Source organism: Zingiber officinale, chromosome 4A (genome assembly GCF_018446385.1).
Source record: "Zingiber officinale cultivar Zhangliang chromosome 4A, Zo_v1.1, whole genome shotgun sequence".
NCBI classification, from domain to species: domain Eukaryota; kingdom Viridiplantae; phylum Streptophyta; class Magnoliopsida; order Zingiberales; family Zingiberaceae; genus Zingiber; species Zingiber officinale.
In genome coordinates this window covers 16,421,593-16,439,648 of record NC_055992.1, presented here as the reverse complement: position 1 = coordinate 16,439,648, position 18,056 = coordinate 16,421,593, and the positions used below count along the sequence as shown (strand labels likewise).

At 39.0% G+C, this 18,056-nt stretch overlaps 2 protein-coding genes and 1 pseudogene across 2 annotated transcripts; 1 reads left to right on the top strand and 2 right to left on the bottom strand.

Moving 5' to 3' along the window:
- Nucleotides 1–975: 975 nt before the first annotated feature.
- LOC121972270 lies at nt 976–2,250 on the top strand (annotated as a pseudogene).
- A 2,975-nt stretch (nt 2,251–5,225) lies between these two features.
- On the bottom strand, nt 5,226–6,307 carry LOC121972269 (nodulin-26-like). Its single transcript, XM_042523957.1, has 5 exons — nt 6,242–6,307; nt 5,945–6,166; nt 5,650–5,853; nt 5,507–5,568; nt 5,226–5,424 (listed from the first exon to the last, which is right to left on the bottom strand). The coding sequence occupies exons 1-5, from the start codon at nt 6,305–6,307 to the stop codon at nt 5,226–5,228; spliced, it is 753 nt and encodes a 250-aa protein (XP_042379891.1).
- Nucleotides 6,308–7,689: 1,382 nt separating this feature from the next.
- LOC121969632 (UBP1-associated protein 2B-like) lies at nt 7,690–12,188 on the bottom strand. The gene is made up of 3 exons (XM_042519828.1): nt 10,660–12,188; nt 9,868–9,921; nt 7,690–7,974 (listed from the first exon to the last, which is right to left on the bottom strand). The coding sequence occupies exon 1, from the start codon at nt 12,121–12,123 to the stop codon at nt 10,675–10,677; it is 1,449 nt and encodes a 482-aa protein (XP_042375762.1). The 5' UTR covers nt 12,124–12,188; the 3' UTR covers nt 7,690–7,974; nt 9,868–9,921; nt 10,660–10,674.
- Nucleotides 12,189–18,056: the final 5,868 nt, after the last annotated feature.

Sequence of the window (18,056 nt, the reverse complement as noted above, 5' to 3'; positions counted from 1 at the left end):
AAGAGAACCAAGAGCATAATTGGAGTTATTCATCTCAAATCCTTTCACGATGAATCTTTATATAAGTAAGGTCAGACATCTAATTAAATATTTTATATTTTTTAAAAAATAATTTTAATATCTATTGAATTAAATATCTATGTAAATATCAATTGTATCAATCCATGAATACAAAGAGTCTTATTACCCTCGAACTATGGTGAATGGAAGAACGTCAAATTATCACTTAAGTATTTATAATTTAATCTCTAAATATGATGCATATATAATTTTTTTTTACCTCCCTTATGTATTAGTCATTATTCAAAAAGTTAGTAATCATCCGTGATTTACCTCCTCCGTATTAACCCTGGGATCGATTGACGGAGGCGCTGAGGATGAATGTATTCGTCTTTTATCACCATATACAAAGATTTTTGTTTCAAATGAGGTTTTAAGTTATCTACCATGAATTTTTTTTTTAATTTATACTAATTAGTAATTAGTGAAAAATTATTAATAAAACCAAATCACACCTGGTTCAACGTAAGGAGTGTAATTAGAGCATCCACAATGGGAGCTCCTTCAGAGCTCCCACTACATACATGTCATGAGGGAGAAACCTCCCTCCCATAGTGGGAGGGAGGTTTTTCACTTCACACGACGAAGCGGTCCGTAGTTACGGAGCCGTTTCATCATGCTTTTTATTTTTATTTTTTATATTAATTTTTTTAATAATTATAAAAAATAAAAAACAAATGGCAGAATAATAGTCTTTGTATGTTATGTCGTTGAACAACGGCTATTTTAGCCGTTGTTCAACGGTTAACTTTATTTTTTTAATTTATTTTTTTTTTATAAATACATCATCGATTTCATATTTTTCATTCATCTCCTTATTATCTTTGCGTTCGATTTCTTTCCTCAACTCTCTATATTTTTCAACCACAAAAATATCTTGATTTATTTCAAATGACTTAAAATCTAGATCGATCTATGCTATATGAATTCTGGAGAAATGAATTGGCAAAAGATGCGGAGGATATAGATGAACGAAGAATGCTCCAACTATTTGAGCAACGACAAATGGTACGTCAAAGAGCTCAAAGTTTTTCCGGTAGAACACAGAGGAGAAGGTATTTGAATCGGGATCGTGAAGTTGGACATGCTCGTCTTTTCAATGATTACTTTTCTGATGATCCGGTATATCCTGATGACATATTTCGATGTCGATTTCGAATGAAAAAAAGAGTTATTCCTTCGTATAGTTGATGCCGTGAAAAATCATTCTGAATATTTTCAATGGAAGGTCGATGCAAAGGGGAAAAAAAAGTTTGTCACCACTTTAGAAATGCACAACGACTATTCGTCAATTGCGCGTATGGAGTCCCTGCTGATCATTATGATGAGTATCTACGGATTGCTAAAACAACTGTCATCCAATGTTTATTCAACTTTTGTCGATGTGTAATTGAAGTGTTCGGGGCCCAATATTTAAGAAGACCTAATGCTGCTGATATCCAACACTTGCTTGAAATGCATGAGCAGAGACATGGTTTCCCTGGCATGTTGGGCAGTCTTGATTGTATGCATTGGCAATGGAAAAATTACCCCGTCGCTTGGAAAGGCCAGTTTACTCGAGGAGATCATGGCGTCCCAACAATTGTGCTCGAAGCCGTTGCATCTTCGGACTTGTGGATATGACATGTCTTTTTTGGGATTGCAGGGTCACGTAATGATATCAATGTGCTTAACGAATCACCATTATTCAACGACGTCTTACAAGGGAATGCACCCGAGGTTAATTTTACAATTAATAATACACAATATACAAAAGGATACTATCTGACCGATGGGATCTATCCAGAATGGGCTACTTTCGTCAAGAGCTTTCCATGTCCCTAGGATCCCAAAAAAAAAAAATTTAAGGAACGACAGGATGCCGCGAGAAAGGATGTCGAGAGGGCATTTGGGGTGTTCCAATCACGATGGGCAATGATAAAAGGTCCAGGACGATTTTGGTACAAGGATAATTTGAAAGACATCATATATACATGCATTATTTTACACAATATGATTATTGAGAATGAGGGAGATGCAGCAGTCAATTGGTCGGACGATGAAGAAGATTCTCAATCACAAATATTTCAAGGCTCCACTCAAGAATTGCAAGTATACATCCGCAGAAATTACGAACTACATGATAATCAACTACATCATCAACTTCAAGTCGACTTAATTGAATATATCTGGGCACGCTATAAATTGTAATCAGTGAAAAAAAAAGTTATTAATTGCGATATATGTATTGTGATATTTATGTAATTTTTTTAATTACGAAAGTTATTTTATGTTAGTAATTTATGAATTTAAATTTTATTAAAATTTGATTATATAAAATGTAAATAGGAAGAAGAGATAATGAAATATATATAATGAAAAATGTGGGACTCATGAAGAAGTTGTTGAGAGGTTTTTTGATAGTAGAAAGAGGTATGAGGTTTTTAACTTTTGTTGTGGCGCAGACGTGGCAACGAAGGAGCTCACAGTGGGTTCTATTCACTGTGGATGCCCTTAGCTCGAGAGGAGGCGGAGAAATACTTGGCAAAGGACACGTGCTTGAAGAAGATGACACGTGTGTACTGATGGATCCTTCGTGCTGAATGAGAGAGATCAATTGTCCGTGACGGGCAGAAAGCATTCTGGTCATCAAAATCTGTGCGGCTTCATGCGCTGGTTGTTTTTTAGCTGCTAATAAAATCCCTTGCGTGGATCCACGTTGGATCGGTGACTTTGTCGGACACGTGGCAGGAACCATCAGGATGTGTCACGTGCTCCGGGCGTGACAACGTTTCAAATGTCCTCAAATTCTGTTTCATAATTCAAATTTAAAAAAATTCCCTCTCCCAATTGATGATGCAATTTTGCATTTATGATCATGACTTGTAGAAGGTTTTTATATTGCATTTGTGGATAGATTTCTTCTCCTACTTGTCCATTTCATGCCATCTTTTTCAAGGTAGGATCTCTTGGATCACTTTTTATGGTCCAAGGGATGTGCCATTCGTATTTACGATCGGATCATGATCGCGATCCGGTCATAAATGGTTACAATCCCTTTCTGAGTTCATCGTCCCCACTAGATTATAGTTTTTGTTCGCAGCGGGTGGTCGGAGACTGCCCGGAGGACACTCTCGCTCGGCATCCAATAACCTAGCCACTTATCTATCACCGGAGGTCTCCGCTCGTCCGCTCCGAACAAAAACCATAATCTGGTGGGGACACTGAACCCAAGAAAAGATCGCAACAATTTACGATCGAATTATGGTCACGATTCAACCGCAAATACAAGTGACACATCTCCTGAACCACAAAAAAAAGTGATCCAAGAAATCTATACTCATCTTTTTCATAGGTGTTTTTTTTTATGGTTTGATTTTAATTTTTAATTTTCAATTCTCAATTCTCAATTTTTAATTTGGGATGCTAATGTATAATAATCGAGTGACGTTGGAACTAAGTCATCCTCTTTGTCTTACTATTTTTTTTCCTCCATGAGTGTGATGGAAGGTTCTCTGACATTGAATATAAAAGAGTTCATGCCATTGTATAATATTCTTTTGATTGCTATCCATAAAGTTTAGTTAACAAAAGTAAATTGTTTGATTGACAAATTTTAAATAGTAATTATTAAAAAAATTAAACTTTCAGAAAGATAGAGAACTTTTAAAACATTGTTAACCAATCTTGAATGCTTATTAACACACTTTTATATAATCTATTTGGTTGACCAGTACTTCAAGTTTGATCGACTAATTTTGACATTGTCTTTTGGCAAATTTATTAATTTGTTGATTTAGAACTTTTTAATCAACAGTAATTTCACAATACTTAGACATTAGGATTGACACTAAATCAATATCAAGTGTGATATGACTTTTATAAGCGTTGACTGTATAGGTTATTTATTCCTACCTAAGTTTATCACCCAAACATTAAAAAAAAATTTAAATCTTTGGTTATATATAAACTGCATATTATGATATCAACTTTTGGATTTGATATTTCTGGTTAACTCTCATTTATGAAGTATTTAACTCTCATTCTATTATTATACATGTTGGATGTCAAAGATTATATATTCATATTCTATCCATCATCCTATTACTATTTATCATTATCTTTTTATTTTTTTAAATTAAATTATTTTAATAATATGTATTCAATTATTAAATTCTTGTATTAGTCTGCTCTTCCTTGTCTCGCGCTTCTTCGATCGGATGTAAATTTCTCGTGAAAAAAATAAGATACGTGTTAGCGACTAGGTAAAAAGACAAATTAAGTTTTTTCCCCCAAAATTGATTATATAGGATATCGATTATTGGATAGAGTATGAATAGGATTTTATCACATCCGCCTTCATACCTGAACCCGAAAATACTTATATCCGAATATTTGATTATTTAATTGAGTCTCTATCTCTCCTTCATGGGGTCAGATATTAAATTTCTAATCGGATTTGAAGAAAATTATCATCCCTATGCCTAGGCCTCCTCACGGAGGTATTCAGTTGACTAAAAGATGACAAATATACTACAATGAAATAAGAGATCAATTCCCAACAGATATATGCTTTTAGAAAAAAAAATCTCTTATACCCTCTAACCACTTGACGATCAACTATAAACTGAATTCATGATTTACCTCCTTTTTATGTAATCAAAAGATGGACTATAAGAAATATCCCGGATGAATTCAATCATCATTTATGTTACAATTAGAGCATGAGCATGTACAAGCGATAGGACACTCGTTACATTTCCCACCTATTTATTATCTAAATGATTCATTATAATTGACATTAGAGTAATCTCAATGCTAATCATTGTAAGATAATTGAAAGCCATGGCGTGATGGCTAATTAATTATTGGACCTTAATGCCGTCATCGGCAAATAATTCAAGGGCGGAGCTATTGCCCTACCCGGGCTTAAGCCTGGGCCCGACGAGTTGAGAGAGGAGAAAAGAAGAATATAAGAAGAGATAATCCGGTGCACGAAGTTTTCGTCACATAGAATTTCAGGAAAAGATCCATTGTACGAAGAAAAGAAGAATATAAGAAGAGAAAGGAAGAAAAAAAAAATCAGGTAGATAGTCAATCCGGGGTTTTTATTTGGGATCAGCCCGAGTAGGTCATTGATAAAAGATAATATGTTTATTTCTAGCCGACTGGAAAATATACAGAGTTTAACAAATCATACTGGAATTGATCCTCTTTTGATTCTTATTAGAATTTTCTGGCAAGTCGAGGAAGCTGTACAAAGTTGATCCGGCAACTGCACCGATCACCGGCGCAACTATATAGAGCCATAGCCTATCAAACTTCTGCGCTGCAATTGCAGGTCCTAAGCTTCTTGCCGGGTTCATGGAAGGACCAGTCACCTTGCTGCATAAAACGATGATCCATTAAACATAGATCAAGAAAATAAAACAAACAAAGATGATACTGCGATTGCATGCTGATTTACCCAGCAATAATTGCATTAACAAAGACGATGGCTCCTATTGCAACTCCTGAGAGCTCCTTGACCTATCAACCAAAAGTTAGGAGTCAGTAAGGATTAACCTATCCAAAAGATCTATATCTTGCTGGAAATGCTAGAAGCCACACCGATCTGCCATCAGCAGCAGCACCACTGATGACGATCATCAAAATGAATGTGAGGGCGATCTCCCATGCAATAGCTTTCAGATTGTTTGTGCCGTCAGAAGGAAGAGTAAGCATGACTTCTGCTGGATCTCCATAAAATAACCATTTCAGTGTGAAACTAGCAAGGGTTGATCCAAGCACCTGAGCCACCACGTAGAATGGAACCTGAAGGTGATTGATACAAACTAAGATCAGGTGCAGTTTCAGTGAAAAAGAAGAGAGAATTAGTTCACTAGCTCTTAGGATTGGATGGTACAATAATCCAGGGAAGTTTGCTGACAACAGCAGTAGCAATGGTCACTGCAGGATTCAAATGTGCACCAGAGATGTGCTCAATTGTGTAGACCACGGCTGTTACTACTACACCCCAAGCAAAGGCTACACCGAGTAAGCCGATGTCACTTAGGCTTAGGTTGACAAAGACCGATCCACATCCTATAAAGATTAGGATGTATGTGCCTATGAACTCAGCTGCAGCCTGTGGAACACAAGATCAGTTTGCTAAAAACCATAAATGTATAAATTGAACAGTTCAGGAAAAAGAGAAGCTTACCTTCTGTATCGTTGATGGTGTGTTCTCAAGTCTATCATCAGAATGCTCCCTCACGTTAGAAGCCATGGATGACGAGGAAGGTGTCAAACTGGTTCAGGAGAGGAATGAAGGACCTTTGACATGTTAATGCACTAGCAGAAAGAAGCTATTTATTCCTGTTATAGATAGATGACTAACGTTCTACATAATCTATTCATTTACTAAAACTGGTACAGAATATTGATGGCTGTCGAAGAAATCTAGACTACGCAGACTTCATGCAGCTCCCCTTCATGAGAAATCACGTGAAGTGGACTTTCTAACCGTTAGATGTTGTGAAGCTAATCCTCATCATAAAACATCATGCTGCAAGAATTAAATTCCTGGTAATCCAATGGCGGTGAAGCTCCCTTCACGCGATTTTAACAAGAGGCTGCACTTCAGAGTTTTTTTTTTCCCCTAGACTAAGAACCACGCCGACGAGAAATCAGTTAAACTAATTGTAAATATGTCAATCAATAGTGATATGATTTCTAATACAAGCTTAGCTTCTAAATTGTCTTGAATTTGCAGACAAATTGTTTAATTTTCGTGTTATAGAAGAGCTAATAGACAAGACTGTAGATATTTCCTATAAGAAATATGCCGTATCCGAATGTATTAGATCCTTGTGTTCTTTAAATACCATAATTTATTCATAATTCACCAAACGATGCTGAAATATTGTCTGATCTTGGTATTTATATTGGACCTAAGATGATTATCTTCGGGTTCATAAGCCAAATTAAACTTAACAAGTACTATGAAATAAAACAAGACAAAACAGTCAAATTTTGTAAATGCATGTGACTTCCTACTTTACAAAACTGTTTGGGTTGCATTTATAATAATCAGAAACTTGGGGGCCCCAGTACTTGACGACACAAGTTCTTCTAACTTGGGGCCAATTTACTCAGTTTCAATAATTGAAACTCTCTGTTCACTCCCCCGTGGTTACTCAAACTCTTTGCGCTCTGCAAGTTTATTCCCTCTAAGAGATTTTATTACTCCCAAATTTACCTTTAGTACTCTTCTGTTTCTCTTCGCAAGACGAAGCTATATGTTTCCACTTCCTATATCTTGTCTATTTATTAGCACCAAACCAGATGAGACATCTAAGAGTTAAAACATTTTTATTCATTTGTAAAAGAGAAGCTCTAAGTCCAGCCCCTCTTTAGTTACTAGGCATTCCTCTTACTAGTGAATCAGGTAAATGATAGAGTAATCTCATTTCTTCCCTGCCTTGGCTCCATGGCATCTCGTTTGTTAGAACTATAAATGCAGCTTGAATCTTGCATCGAAAAGTTTGTTGGTCAGTTGGATTTGATCAGTGAGTCACACAGAATTACTGTGGGGTTGACGTTAAATCAATAATGAATTGTGAAGAATGGATATTCACACCAAAATGATGTGTTCTTGAAAGATTGATCTTAGTGGCAGAGGAACTGTCAGAAAGAAATCACCTAGAACTTTGCTAGCTTATTGTAAATGATATTCTAAAGTTCCCTTTCCATATACTATTGGTGTCTTTGATAGGTCTTAATGTCCATGCCAAGCCAATGATATTCCACATTCTAAGCGCTTTGGTGGATCCGAATTAGCTCTTTAGTGGATTGACTGACAATCACCTTGGTCAACCGTAATTTCTTCTGATTTGTTACTTTTGAGTCGACCAGATTGATTTAAGTGGAAGCTCGCTTCAAGGTCCAAGCTCTCTACAAATGCAAGCGGGATTAAATATTAGAAGGTTTGACATAACTTTTATATCAAACAAGCAGAAAAAATTCATAGATTTAACATCTGCTAAAATTACTCAATATACGGATGACATACATAGGGATTTGTAGTGGATGATTGTAATAAAAAGCCTGTCAGTTCACAACTCTGTTGTCCGCAGGCACACAATGCATAACATGATATGATATGGAAATGCTAACGGCATTAGCTTCCGGTGATTGCAATGGCAAACACCGAGAAAGAAAACCTACAAACGTTGAGATCTTTTTAAAAATGTTAGGATGACAACTGAGGGAGATGAGCATTGCAACCTAAGTTCACTGACACAACTAGCAGGAACGTGAAAGACAACCCAAGGGGAGGATAAGTTTCACGATGAAGGCATTCACAAGGAGGTCTTCAATTAATGCATCTGTTGGTGTTTGTAATAATGACGGCCAAGTTCCTAGCCACTCGCTGGACATAGATGGAGAAAGTCTCAACTCAAAGGGTCAATGGAGAGATGAGCATTTTGTCAGTAGAAGCTCAGAACAAGGGCTACTAGGTTTTAAGGTTGCATCATTGAGCATGAGCTTATAGAGCTTGACGCCGAGATGGACAAAGTTATAGGAAGAAGCATCACATAGAGAGAGAAGTCACTGATGACCAAGCAAAGACAAAGTCATGAGGTTCAAAACAGGCATGGTCACGTTCCAGACTATTGCGAGAAGTCCTTGCAAGGGAGATTCAGGATTGTGCTACTAGTGTCTTGGTTTCACAGAAGTGAAGGAAAGGAGGGCATGTCTGTTTGTGCCTTTGCTAGAAAGGGGGAAAAGGCTGTGGGGCAATCATGGCTTCAGTGAGGAACCAAAAGCAGGCAAAGTCACAATTGGGGTCTTCACAATAGAAAATCGGAAGAGCGAGTAGAGTGGGGTCAAAAAATTTCACAAGAATGGGACAAAAGGCAGGTGGTAGGAACAAGCAGTACGCATGCAAGAAGAAAAAAAAAAAAGGCAGTCCGGTGCACGAAGCTGATCTATTATACGCAGCCTTACCCTGTTTTTTGCAAGAGGCTGTTTATAGGATTCGAACCCATGACCTTTTGGTCATATAGCAACAATTTTACCATTGCGCCAAGGCTCCCCTTCGCATGCAAGAAGAAAGAAAAGGAAAAAAAAGAAGAAGAAAGTGTATAATATAATAGACATATTGTCTTCGAGTCTACACAAATTCAAAGGTGAAAGATAACCAAAAGCTTAAGTACAAAAATGTTGTAGGGAACCACCTAGGCGCATTAATCAATACAACCTACGAAACAAATTAAAAGTGAGAAAACAGAAACAGAAAAAAAAGTTTAATCTAACCTCATTCTGATCTAGCATTGCACATGATAACAAAATTTGCATACATCAACTAGTAAGCTTTCAACTATTTGAGAAGATTACAACTAGCAAAACACTGAAACTAACTTGACAGGAGCCATGCACCTTTTGCACCATCTAGGCCTAAAATAGAACTAATAATCAGGGTATCTGGGTTTTTCTTATCATTCCATGGCATTTCAATTATATTTAAAAGAATAAAACCTGTCATTTCATTTCGCACTTCTCTTTTATGCAAATATGCAGCAATAATAAAACATTTAACAAATAATGTAACTCTATCATCAACGAATAAAAAAATCCTGTTTAGCTACTAAGGAACGCTAACGAAATTAATAACATAAGTTAACAGCAGACAACTTAATTGTCATTCTATTATGAAAGTTGACTCAAATGTTAAAAGACATAAAATAAGAGTAATAGCCAACTGCAACAAACAATATGGAGATGCATCAAGCTGAAGAGAATTAAAAAAATATGACAATAGAACCAATTATCCAAGAGATCTACCTTGCATAATGTTGGGAAAGGATGTTGTGCACCAACCATACCCTCAGCAGCAACCTGTCAATGAACGTGGTCAAAAATCCAATGTGGATATGTTGCATTTTTTATCAAGTGATTTTTGGAAATTTAAATACCAGCAAGGAACGCGTAGTGTTGTAAGTTTGATTGTAAATCAGAAAAAAGTTCCAAATACCCATCTAAAGAAATTTATAATCTAGAAGATTAAAAGGAAAGATCAATCAAATCAAGTTAACCGCACAGATAAAATCAAGAAAATTTTTAGTATGGTTCAAAAGGAGTTCTATCTATAAGCCATCAATTAAGCTCCGAAAACATGATGCCCAAGACAATAAATTTCAAAGTACGATTAAAAAAAAATCAGCAAAGATAACATATCTATAGCCATTACATCTTAGCGAAATTTGTAAGTTCTATTCAAAATCAATTCCAAATGCCATCAAGATTACAAAAGCCGGACCATTGTGCAAACAAAGGAGAGATAACAAAAGCAATCCAAAATCCATACATTATAACAACGATAAACCAAAAGAAGTTCCACAATTCAAATAATTGATGCATTGGAAGACTTTCTTGGTATTCAGCACCAACAGACAAGGAAAACCCATATGTTCTTTAAAGAACATGAATAACCGCAATCACACTACTAAATTAGAAGACAGAAAACAACAATTAGACAAAAAAAAAAAGAGATAAAAATTAAGGAAACGGTAAAAATCAGTCTTAGACCAAGAATATAATCATTATAAGTCCATTGCATGTGTTATGTTTATATACCTAAATTTGACCATATCAGGCCATAGGTCCAGTCATTGTTCTTGACATTGGAACTCCCAGGTAAGAACTGCTACTTCCACCTCGTTGAGCAACTTCTTGAATCCCCTGAAAATCTGATGGGCCTTGGAGACTTGGTGAACTTTGGAAACCAGTAGCCCCTTGAAATCCTGTAGATAGTTGAAATCCTGGAGGTCCTTGATATGGAGTACTTCCCATCCCATAGTTTAGAACCTGTTTCACCTGAGGAACAACTGCAGAAGGTACAGATAGCTGGTTACCAGATGCACCAAATGCAGCTACAAAAGCAGGGTTCATGGTAGCTAGCATGGCAGGTGTGACCCCAAAAGCAGCCGGATTTTGCCCAGCTGCTGCAAGTAGCGCAAGTATCGAAGGATTTGACTGAATCCCCTGGCCAAGGGCTTGTGCGCCACACATGCTAAGAAGGCCTTGCCCCATGATCGCAGCTTGTTGTAACGCCATATCTGTTGGGGTGCTTGCATAACCAGATACATTCAGAACTCCTGTGCTTGGAGCCATATTTGGTGAAGCCGCGGCATTCTGGTTGGATGCCGCCTTATTCTTGTTATCGAAGGCCCGTTCGCAATGTAGTAGGTGGCCCTCAAAATATTTTCTTGGCTCTTCGAGAGCCCTCATGGCACCCTCCGCTGTCTTGTAGACAAAGAGAGCAAAACCTTTCGGCTTTCCAGTGCGTCGATCGAAACCGATCGGACCCTCCTCAATCTCGCCGTACTGGGAAAAGAAGCTGAGGAGGTGCGCACCGTTAATACCTGGATGAACGTTCCCCACGTAGATCTTCCTAGATAGGTTGTCCTGATGACCAGCGCTGGGGCCAGGGTTGTTGTGGTGGGCGGGATGAGCAGAGAGTCCGGCGGTGGCTAGCTGACAGGAGATCATGCGGTCGTCTATCAGTTTTTGGCTGCGGCGGAGGGCACGACAGGCAGAGCTGCAGTGACGGAAGAGGACGAAGCCATACCCCTTGCCTCGGCCGTTGGCCTTATCAAAGATAACGCGGCAGTCATCAATGTCTCCATAGCCAGAGAAAGCGGCGCGGAGACCTTCCTTAGTGGTCTCCCATCCGAGGCCGTGGACGAAGATCTTGCGGTGGGCGGGATCGAGGTCCGCGACGCGGCGGATCTCGGAGAGGGTGGTGGGGTCGGAGGCGGCAGCGGTGACAAGCAGGGAGACGAGATGTTCTCTAGAGAGCAGCTCCAGGAGCTTGGAGACGTCATCTTCCTCCTCGCCGCCGTGTTCGTCGTCGGAGGGAGGAGCGGGTGTGTACACGACGGGATGGTGGTGGGCCTGGGAGTTGGCATCGGGAGGCAGGAGGATCTCGTCATCTTGGTCGACCTTTCTCTTCTTGGTTGCCATGGACGCCGACAGTAGCGGATGGAGCGGCGCCGGTTGGGCTCTACGATTCACCCGCCTCTTCCCTCGCCGGCCCATTGTTTGCCTCGTAGTTTGACTTCGGCCTCTTTCTTGCCTCGTATTGGACAAATCAAATGAAAACTACGGGCCTACGGCTGCTCTTAGAACGGGTACTTCCAAGTTCGAGTTTAACTAAAACCAAATAGCCATATAACGTTTTGCATATTTATCGCAAGGCCCACATAAAGTTTTGATTTTTCAAAAACTGAGTTGTATTTTACTTGTATCTGAACATATATTTTTCTTTTTTGTTTGTACATTTAACTTGTTTTTGATTTCATAAAATTAATGATATTTTCTTGTTTTAATAGTCTTAATTATTATAAGGGGAAAATGATGGCATCTATATATAAAATGATGATATATATATATATATATATGGTCTTTAAAGATCAACACCAGTATGTTGGAGTTAGTTTGTATAAACTAGCACTAATGTGGTTTGTAACCAGCTCTAATGTTGATGTTGGTTTGTATAATTATCATAGTTAGTGTTGGTTTGTACAAACTAATTCTAACGTACTAGTGTTGGTCTTTAAAAATTAGTACGTTGGAGTTGATATTTAAAAAATAGCTACACATTGAAGCTGGTTTATAAAAACCAGCATCAAGTTGTATACAAGCGAGAAAAGATAGTTACCTGTAGATTAGAGAAGTAAATAAAAAAAAATTTTGACCGCATCATATCGTCTACGTTGGATGTTACCTATCATCACTCATGATATGTTGTACATGTAGGAGATTGGTGGCCAGCTAGAAGGGGGTTGGATAACTAGGTCACCCCCAATTCGATTTCTTCTTTACAAGGTTAGTTTGCGTAGCGGAATATACTAAAACAATTAAAACAAACAAGAATATAAACGCTAACACAAATCCTTTACATGGTTCGGAGATTACTTGCTCCTACTCCACGGCGTGTCCTTGAGGTGGATGAACCCTTGATCCTTCAGTGGATCAGTCTCCGACAATCTCCGGCTAGATCTTACTCATTCTCGGTGGAGAACAACCTCTCACAAAGCTCTCTTCCTTTTATAAGATGGAACTTAGGTTTAGGAGGAAGAGAAAGGCTTGGTAGCTTTGGGCAAAGACTTAAGAGTTATTCAATAAGCATCAATAACCTCCTTCATGCCCCAAACCTTCCTATAAATAAGAGGAGAGAGTTGATCATTATATCAACTTATCTCGGCACCAGTCGACTGACACTTTCATCAATCGACTGGTGCTACCGTTGGAGGTAGCCAACGACTACTTCGCAGTACCAACGGTTTGCCAACAGTAACTTATCAGTCGATTGGTAAAAGTACCAATCGACTGGTCACTGCTGGCTTAGCGAACAGAATGCTTATGTTCGCTCCCAGTCGACTGGAACTTTCATCAGTCAATTGATCCCGTTTACACACTCACACTCATCCTTTCCGGAGTCGCCCTTAAAGCCCTCCTCGACCTTCGTCCTTCAGATGTACCCGAGCCCGCGACTCCTCTCCGTGCCATCATTCATGTTGCCTTGAAGTCCGCTTCCTTCGGCTTCACTCTGTTATTCCTTGTCCGGCGGTCCCTCGAATATCTTCCACACTATCCTTCTCCGACTCAAGGATCTGAGCCTTTGGATGAGCTTCTCAAACTTGGCCGCGCCAAATTCCTCATGTGTTTCACCAAGTCCTGCACGACTGAAACACATATCAAATATATATGAAAGTCTAACTTAAACTCTTTGACACACACATCAAAATCATGATCGTACCGATCAAACTTAGGTTGATTGCACCAACAATCTGTTGGTGCGGGAAGCATTTAACGATCGAACCTGAGTTTTGATAATGGCAAAGGACTCAAAGTTAAGGTGTGTTGTGATCTAACATGTTGAATGAGTATTTCAGGAAAAGTCCTAACTGCGGTTAGGCAGGTGAAAAACCCTAGAGGGTGGTAACCCTAGGTCCTAGGGGGTGGTAACCCTAGGTGGAGAAAAGTCCTAGCTGCGGTTAGGCAAAGGGAAAAACCCTAGGGGGTGGTAACCCTAGGTCATAGGGGGTGGTAACCCTATGCGGAAAGTCGTGGCAGGTTGATGGCTTCAGGCAAAAGTCTTAGGGGGTGGTAACCCTAGGTGGAAAGTCCTGGTGTCGCAAACCAGGTGAAAGACTGGACTAGCCGGGAAGCGGATGTCCAGCAGAAAGTCCGGAAGCGTCGAGTGCTGAGCAAAAGTCCAGTCGATCTGGAGGATCGCACTGGCAACAGGTAAATCTCCTGAGTGGAGTAGGTGAGGACGTGTTCCCCGTAGAGGGAACAGTAGGCGTCGGGTCGACCTAGGGTTTCCGGGGGGAAACCTAAAGTCAGACCCGGACAGTTCGAATGCTGTCAAAACTTTCATATTATCATTCATTATGTTTCTGTGCTAACTTTGTTTTGCAGGGTATGTGTTTGGGACTAACACATTTTGCATGAACAAAGGAGCAAGTTACAACTCGGATGAACAGTGTCCGAGGCGCCTCCATGGAGCTTGGAGGCGCCTCGGGTGCGAACCAAGAAAAGCCAGCGCAGAAGGTTGGAGGCGCCTTAGATGAAGTTCAAGGCGCCTTGGGTCGAAGGTTGAAGGCGCCTTGGGTAGGCTGAAGGCGCCTTGAACTGGATGAAGTTCGACCAAGTCTGTGCTGATCTCCGCGGGTGACTCGGCCTGTTTAAGGCGCCTTGAAGAGAAGGCGCCTTGAACACCCTTTATAAGGGGTCTCGACCAGCAGCACTCATAACGAATTCCAAGCAATCCTTACGCTACAAGCTGCTCTAGAAACACCCAGAAGTGCTGTTACAAGTCCCCGACAACCCGGAGCTTCAGATTCTGCTACTTTATTGTTGTTGGTAATTTGTTTTAGTTTTTTCAATTGTAATATCTTATTGTACATTTTACGAGCTTATAGTTGTTGCCCACGGAAAGTGATCAAGGATCGCGGGCCTTCGAGTAGGAGTCGCCTTAGGCTCCGAACGAAGTAAAACTTCTTGTGTCCCTCTGTGATTGCATTCGTTATTTCCGCTGCGTATATTTACTTTGATAGTTTTACGATTCCGATACGATCAAAATAGCCACGAGCGCTATTCACCCCCCCTCTAGCACGTCTCGATCCAACAATTGGTATCAGAGCGGGGTCGTCTTGAATCAGTGCAACCACTATTCAAGACAATTTTCTTTTCGTGGTTTTGTTCGGAGTCAATTAGAATTTAGCCTCATTGCTATATTATAATTTCTTTTTACGAATCGATTTTTTGCCCGAAGTTGGTGCAACACCACTCGAGCTCGTAATTATTACTATTCTCTTCCCACACTACTAATCCAAGACTCAGTCTTGGAATAGATCTTGTTGTTTTTTGTTCTTTTAGATCTAAATGGCCCAACAAGAAGGATATAGCACCGTTCGCCCCCCACTATTTTCCGGAGAAGACTTCGGATATTGGAAGGGGCAAATGGAAATATATCTAAAGATCTAGTTCGACACCTGGATGATCATCAGAACAGGACTACAACTACCAACTGGTACCGATGGTAAGCCTACATCCTGTGAAAACTGGGAGCCCGCATTTATCAAGAAGGTGGAAGCCGATGCCAAAGCCACCTGCACCATCCAATGCGGTCTGACCAAAGAAGAGCTCAACAGAGTCGGTCCATTCTCCTCCGCAAAGGAACTATGGGAGAAACTGATCGAACTACACGAGGGCACCTCGGAAACCAAGGTAAGTAAGCGTGATTTGTTATTAAATAAACTATACAATTTGAAAATGCAGGAAGGCGAGACGGCAAGCTCTTTGCACGCCCGAATTCAAGATATCCTGAATTCTCTACATGGAATCGGGCAGAAGGTAGAAAACAGAGATATAATAAGGTATGCCCTTAACTCATTCCCTAGGAGTACACTATGGGCATCAATGGTAGATGCCTATAAAGTCTCTAAGGATTTGTCTTCATTAAAATTAGATGAATTGTTTAGTGAATTCGAACTCCATGAGCAGACTAATGCACGGCCATCCGAGAAAGGGATTGCTTTGGTTGCAGGAACGAGTCGAACACGGGAATCAAGAGGACGGCGAAAAGTTGAATCGGAATCAGAAGATGAATCCGATTCAGAAGATGAACTGGCCAGCGAATTTGTGAATCTTGTAAAGAAACTCTACAAGAAGAAGAAGGACTTCAACAAGAAAGATCCGAAGTTCAATCCAAGGAGGCCCAATCAAAGACAAAATTTGAAGTCACATGTTACGGGTGCAACCAGAAGGGCCATATCAAGGCCAACTGCCCCAATCAAAAGGAAGCCAAGAAGCAAAGAAGAAAGAAGACCCTAAAGGCAACCTGGGACGAATCTTCTTCGGAGGACGAAGACGACGAACTCAACCAAACAAGTTTACTCGCATTGATGGCCCGGGACCAGATCAGCGAATCCGAGAGCGAGTCAAAAGCCGACTCTGAGCAAAGCCACGGATCCGCATCCGTTTCCGAAGGACCAGACTCCGCTGTAAGTATTCCTAGACTCAATAATTTAGTCAATTATTTACTTCGCAAATTAGCTAAGTCAAATTTGAAAATTAAGTCACTTTTAAGAGAAATAACCACTCTTAAAGGAGTAACTAACTCAAAATCTTTAACTGAAGATTCAACTCAAGTACAACGACTTGAGAAAGAAAATTCAAATCTGAAAAATTAGTTAAACAAGTTAAAAATTACTCTAGAAAAGTTCTCTCTGGGTTCCAAGAATTTGGATCTAATTCTTGGGACACAAAGAGCTGTCTACAATAGAACTGGGCTAGGATACAAAAGTAAAAAGAAATATAAATCCTATTTATCTTTAATAAACAAATAAAATAGTAAATCAGTCCAAGCATGGGTCCCCAAGTCCAAATTGATCAATCAAGTTGGATTTGGTCAATACTGGGTCCCGAAGGATCAAATATACTACCTCGATAGACCACATCGAGGCCGTGATCCAGGGGGAGCAAAAAGAAAAACAATACTAAAAATAAATTAAATTTAAAATTCAAAATCTAAATTTAAAATTCGAAATTAAAAAATTCAAAATTAAATTACAAAATCTAAATTAAAAATTCAAAATTAAATTACAAAATCTAAATTTAAAATTCGAAATTAAACTATAAATTCAAAAATTCAATTCAAATTCGAAATTAAACTATAAATTCAAAAATTAAATTTAAATTCGAAATTAAATTAAAAAATTGAAAATTAGATGGAGGATCCAAACTAGTGGCACCTCCAACTGAACTACCCGATAGGGTAACTGAACCTAATCTACCCGAAATGGGTAAAACAAGAGTAGATTACTCGGCAGAGTAATTAAGGTTAGATTAAAACGGACTAGGTTTAACTTGACCCACAGTACTGGTGAAGTTTTTTGGATGATAGTACGTTAGGGAAGCTTGGGCATCGCATGTCTAGGAAGATATGGCTTCGACCTGGTGCATTTGGCCAAGTGGAACTGACTGAAGCTACTCTTAAATGTATCCTAACTAGTTAGACCAAGGATTAGTATTAAGTTTAATGGGTAGGACTATTTGGGAAACCTCGAAGGCATGGTTACTTTAATGAGTACCTTGTGACTCACCATAGTCCAGAAGTTTATCCAAAGAATGCTTACTTGTTGAACCCAAAGCTAAACCTGAATCTAACATAAAGTTAAACCAGACCTTTAAATTCAACAAAAAATCATCTCACATCAATTATAGGATTCCCTGATTGACAATTTAGATCGGGTGAGATGACTAAGAAATTAAAAGTAAAATTGAATTGAATTTAAATTAATCAAGTTAATTATCTTAAATTATCATCAAAGTAATTAACTCAAAATTTATTTCAAAATTATTTAAAAAATCTTTTTAAAATTAATTTCAAAATTATTTAAAACTTAAAATGCAAAGTAATTTTTAGTTTATTTTAATTATCTTGAATACAATGGAATAGA

Bases quoted from the DNA above. Each gene is read 5' to 3' on its own strand.
- LOC121972269 (XM_042523957.1), bottom strand. From the start codon at position 6,307: ATGGCTTCTAACGTGAGGGAGCATTCTGATGATAGACTTGAGAACACA. The intron at 6,167-6,241 runs GTAAGCTTCTCT...TGTGTTCCACAG, and splicing joins CACCATCAACGATACAGAAG to GCTGCAGCTGAGTTCATAGG. The intron at 5,425-5,506 runs GTAAATCAGCAT...CGTTTTATGCAG, and splicing joins GTTAATGCAATTATTGCTGG to CAAGGTGACTGGTCCTTCCA.
- LOC121969632 (XM_042519828.1), bottom strand. From the start codon at position 12,123: ATGGGCCGGCGAGGGAAGAGGCGGGTGAATCGTAGAGCCCAACCGGCG.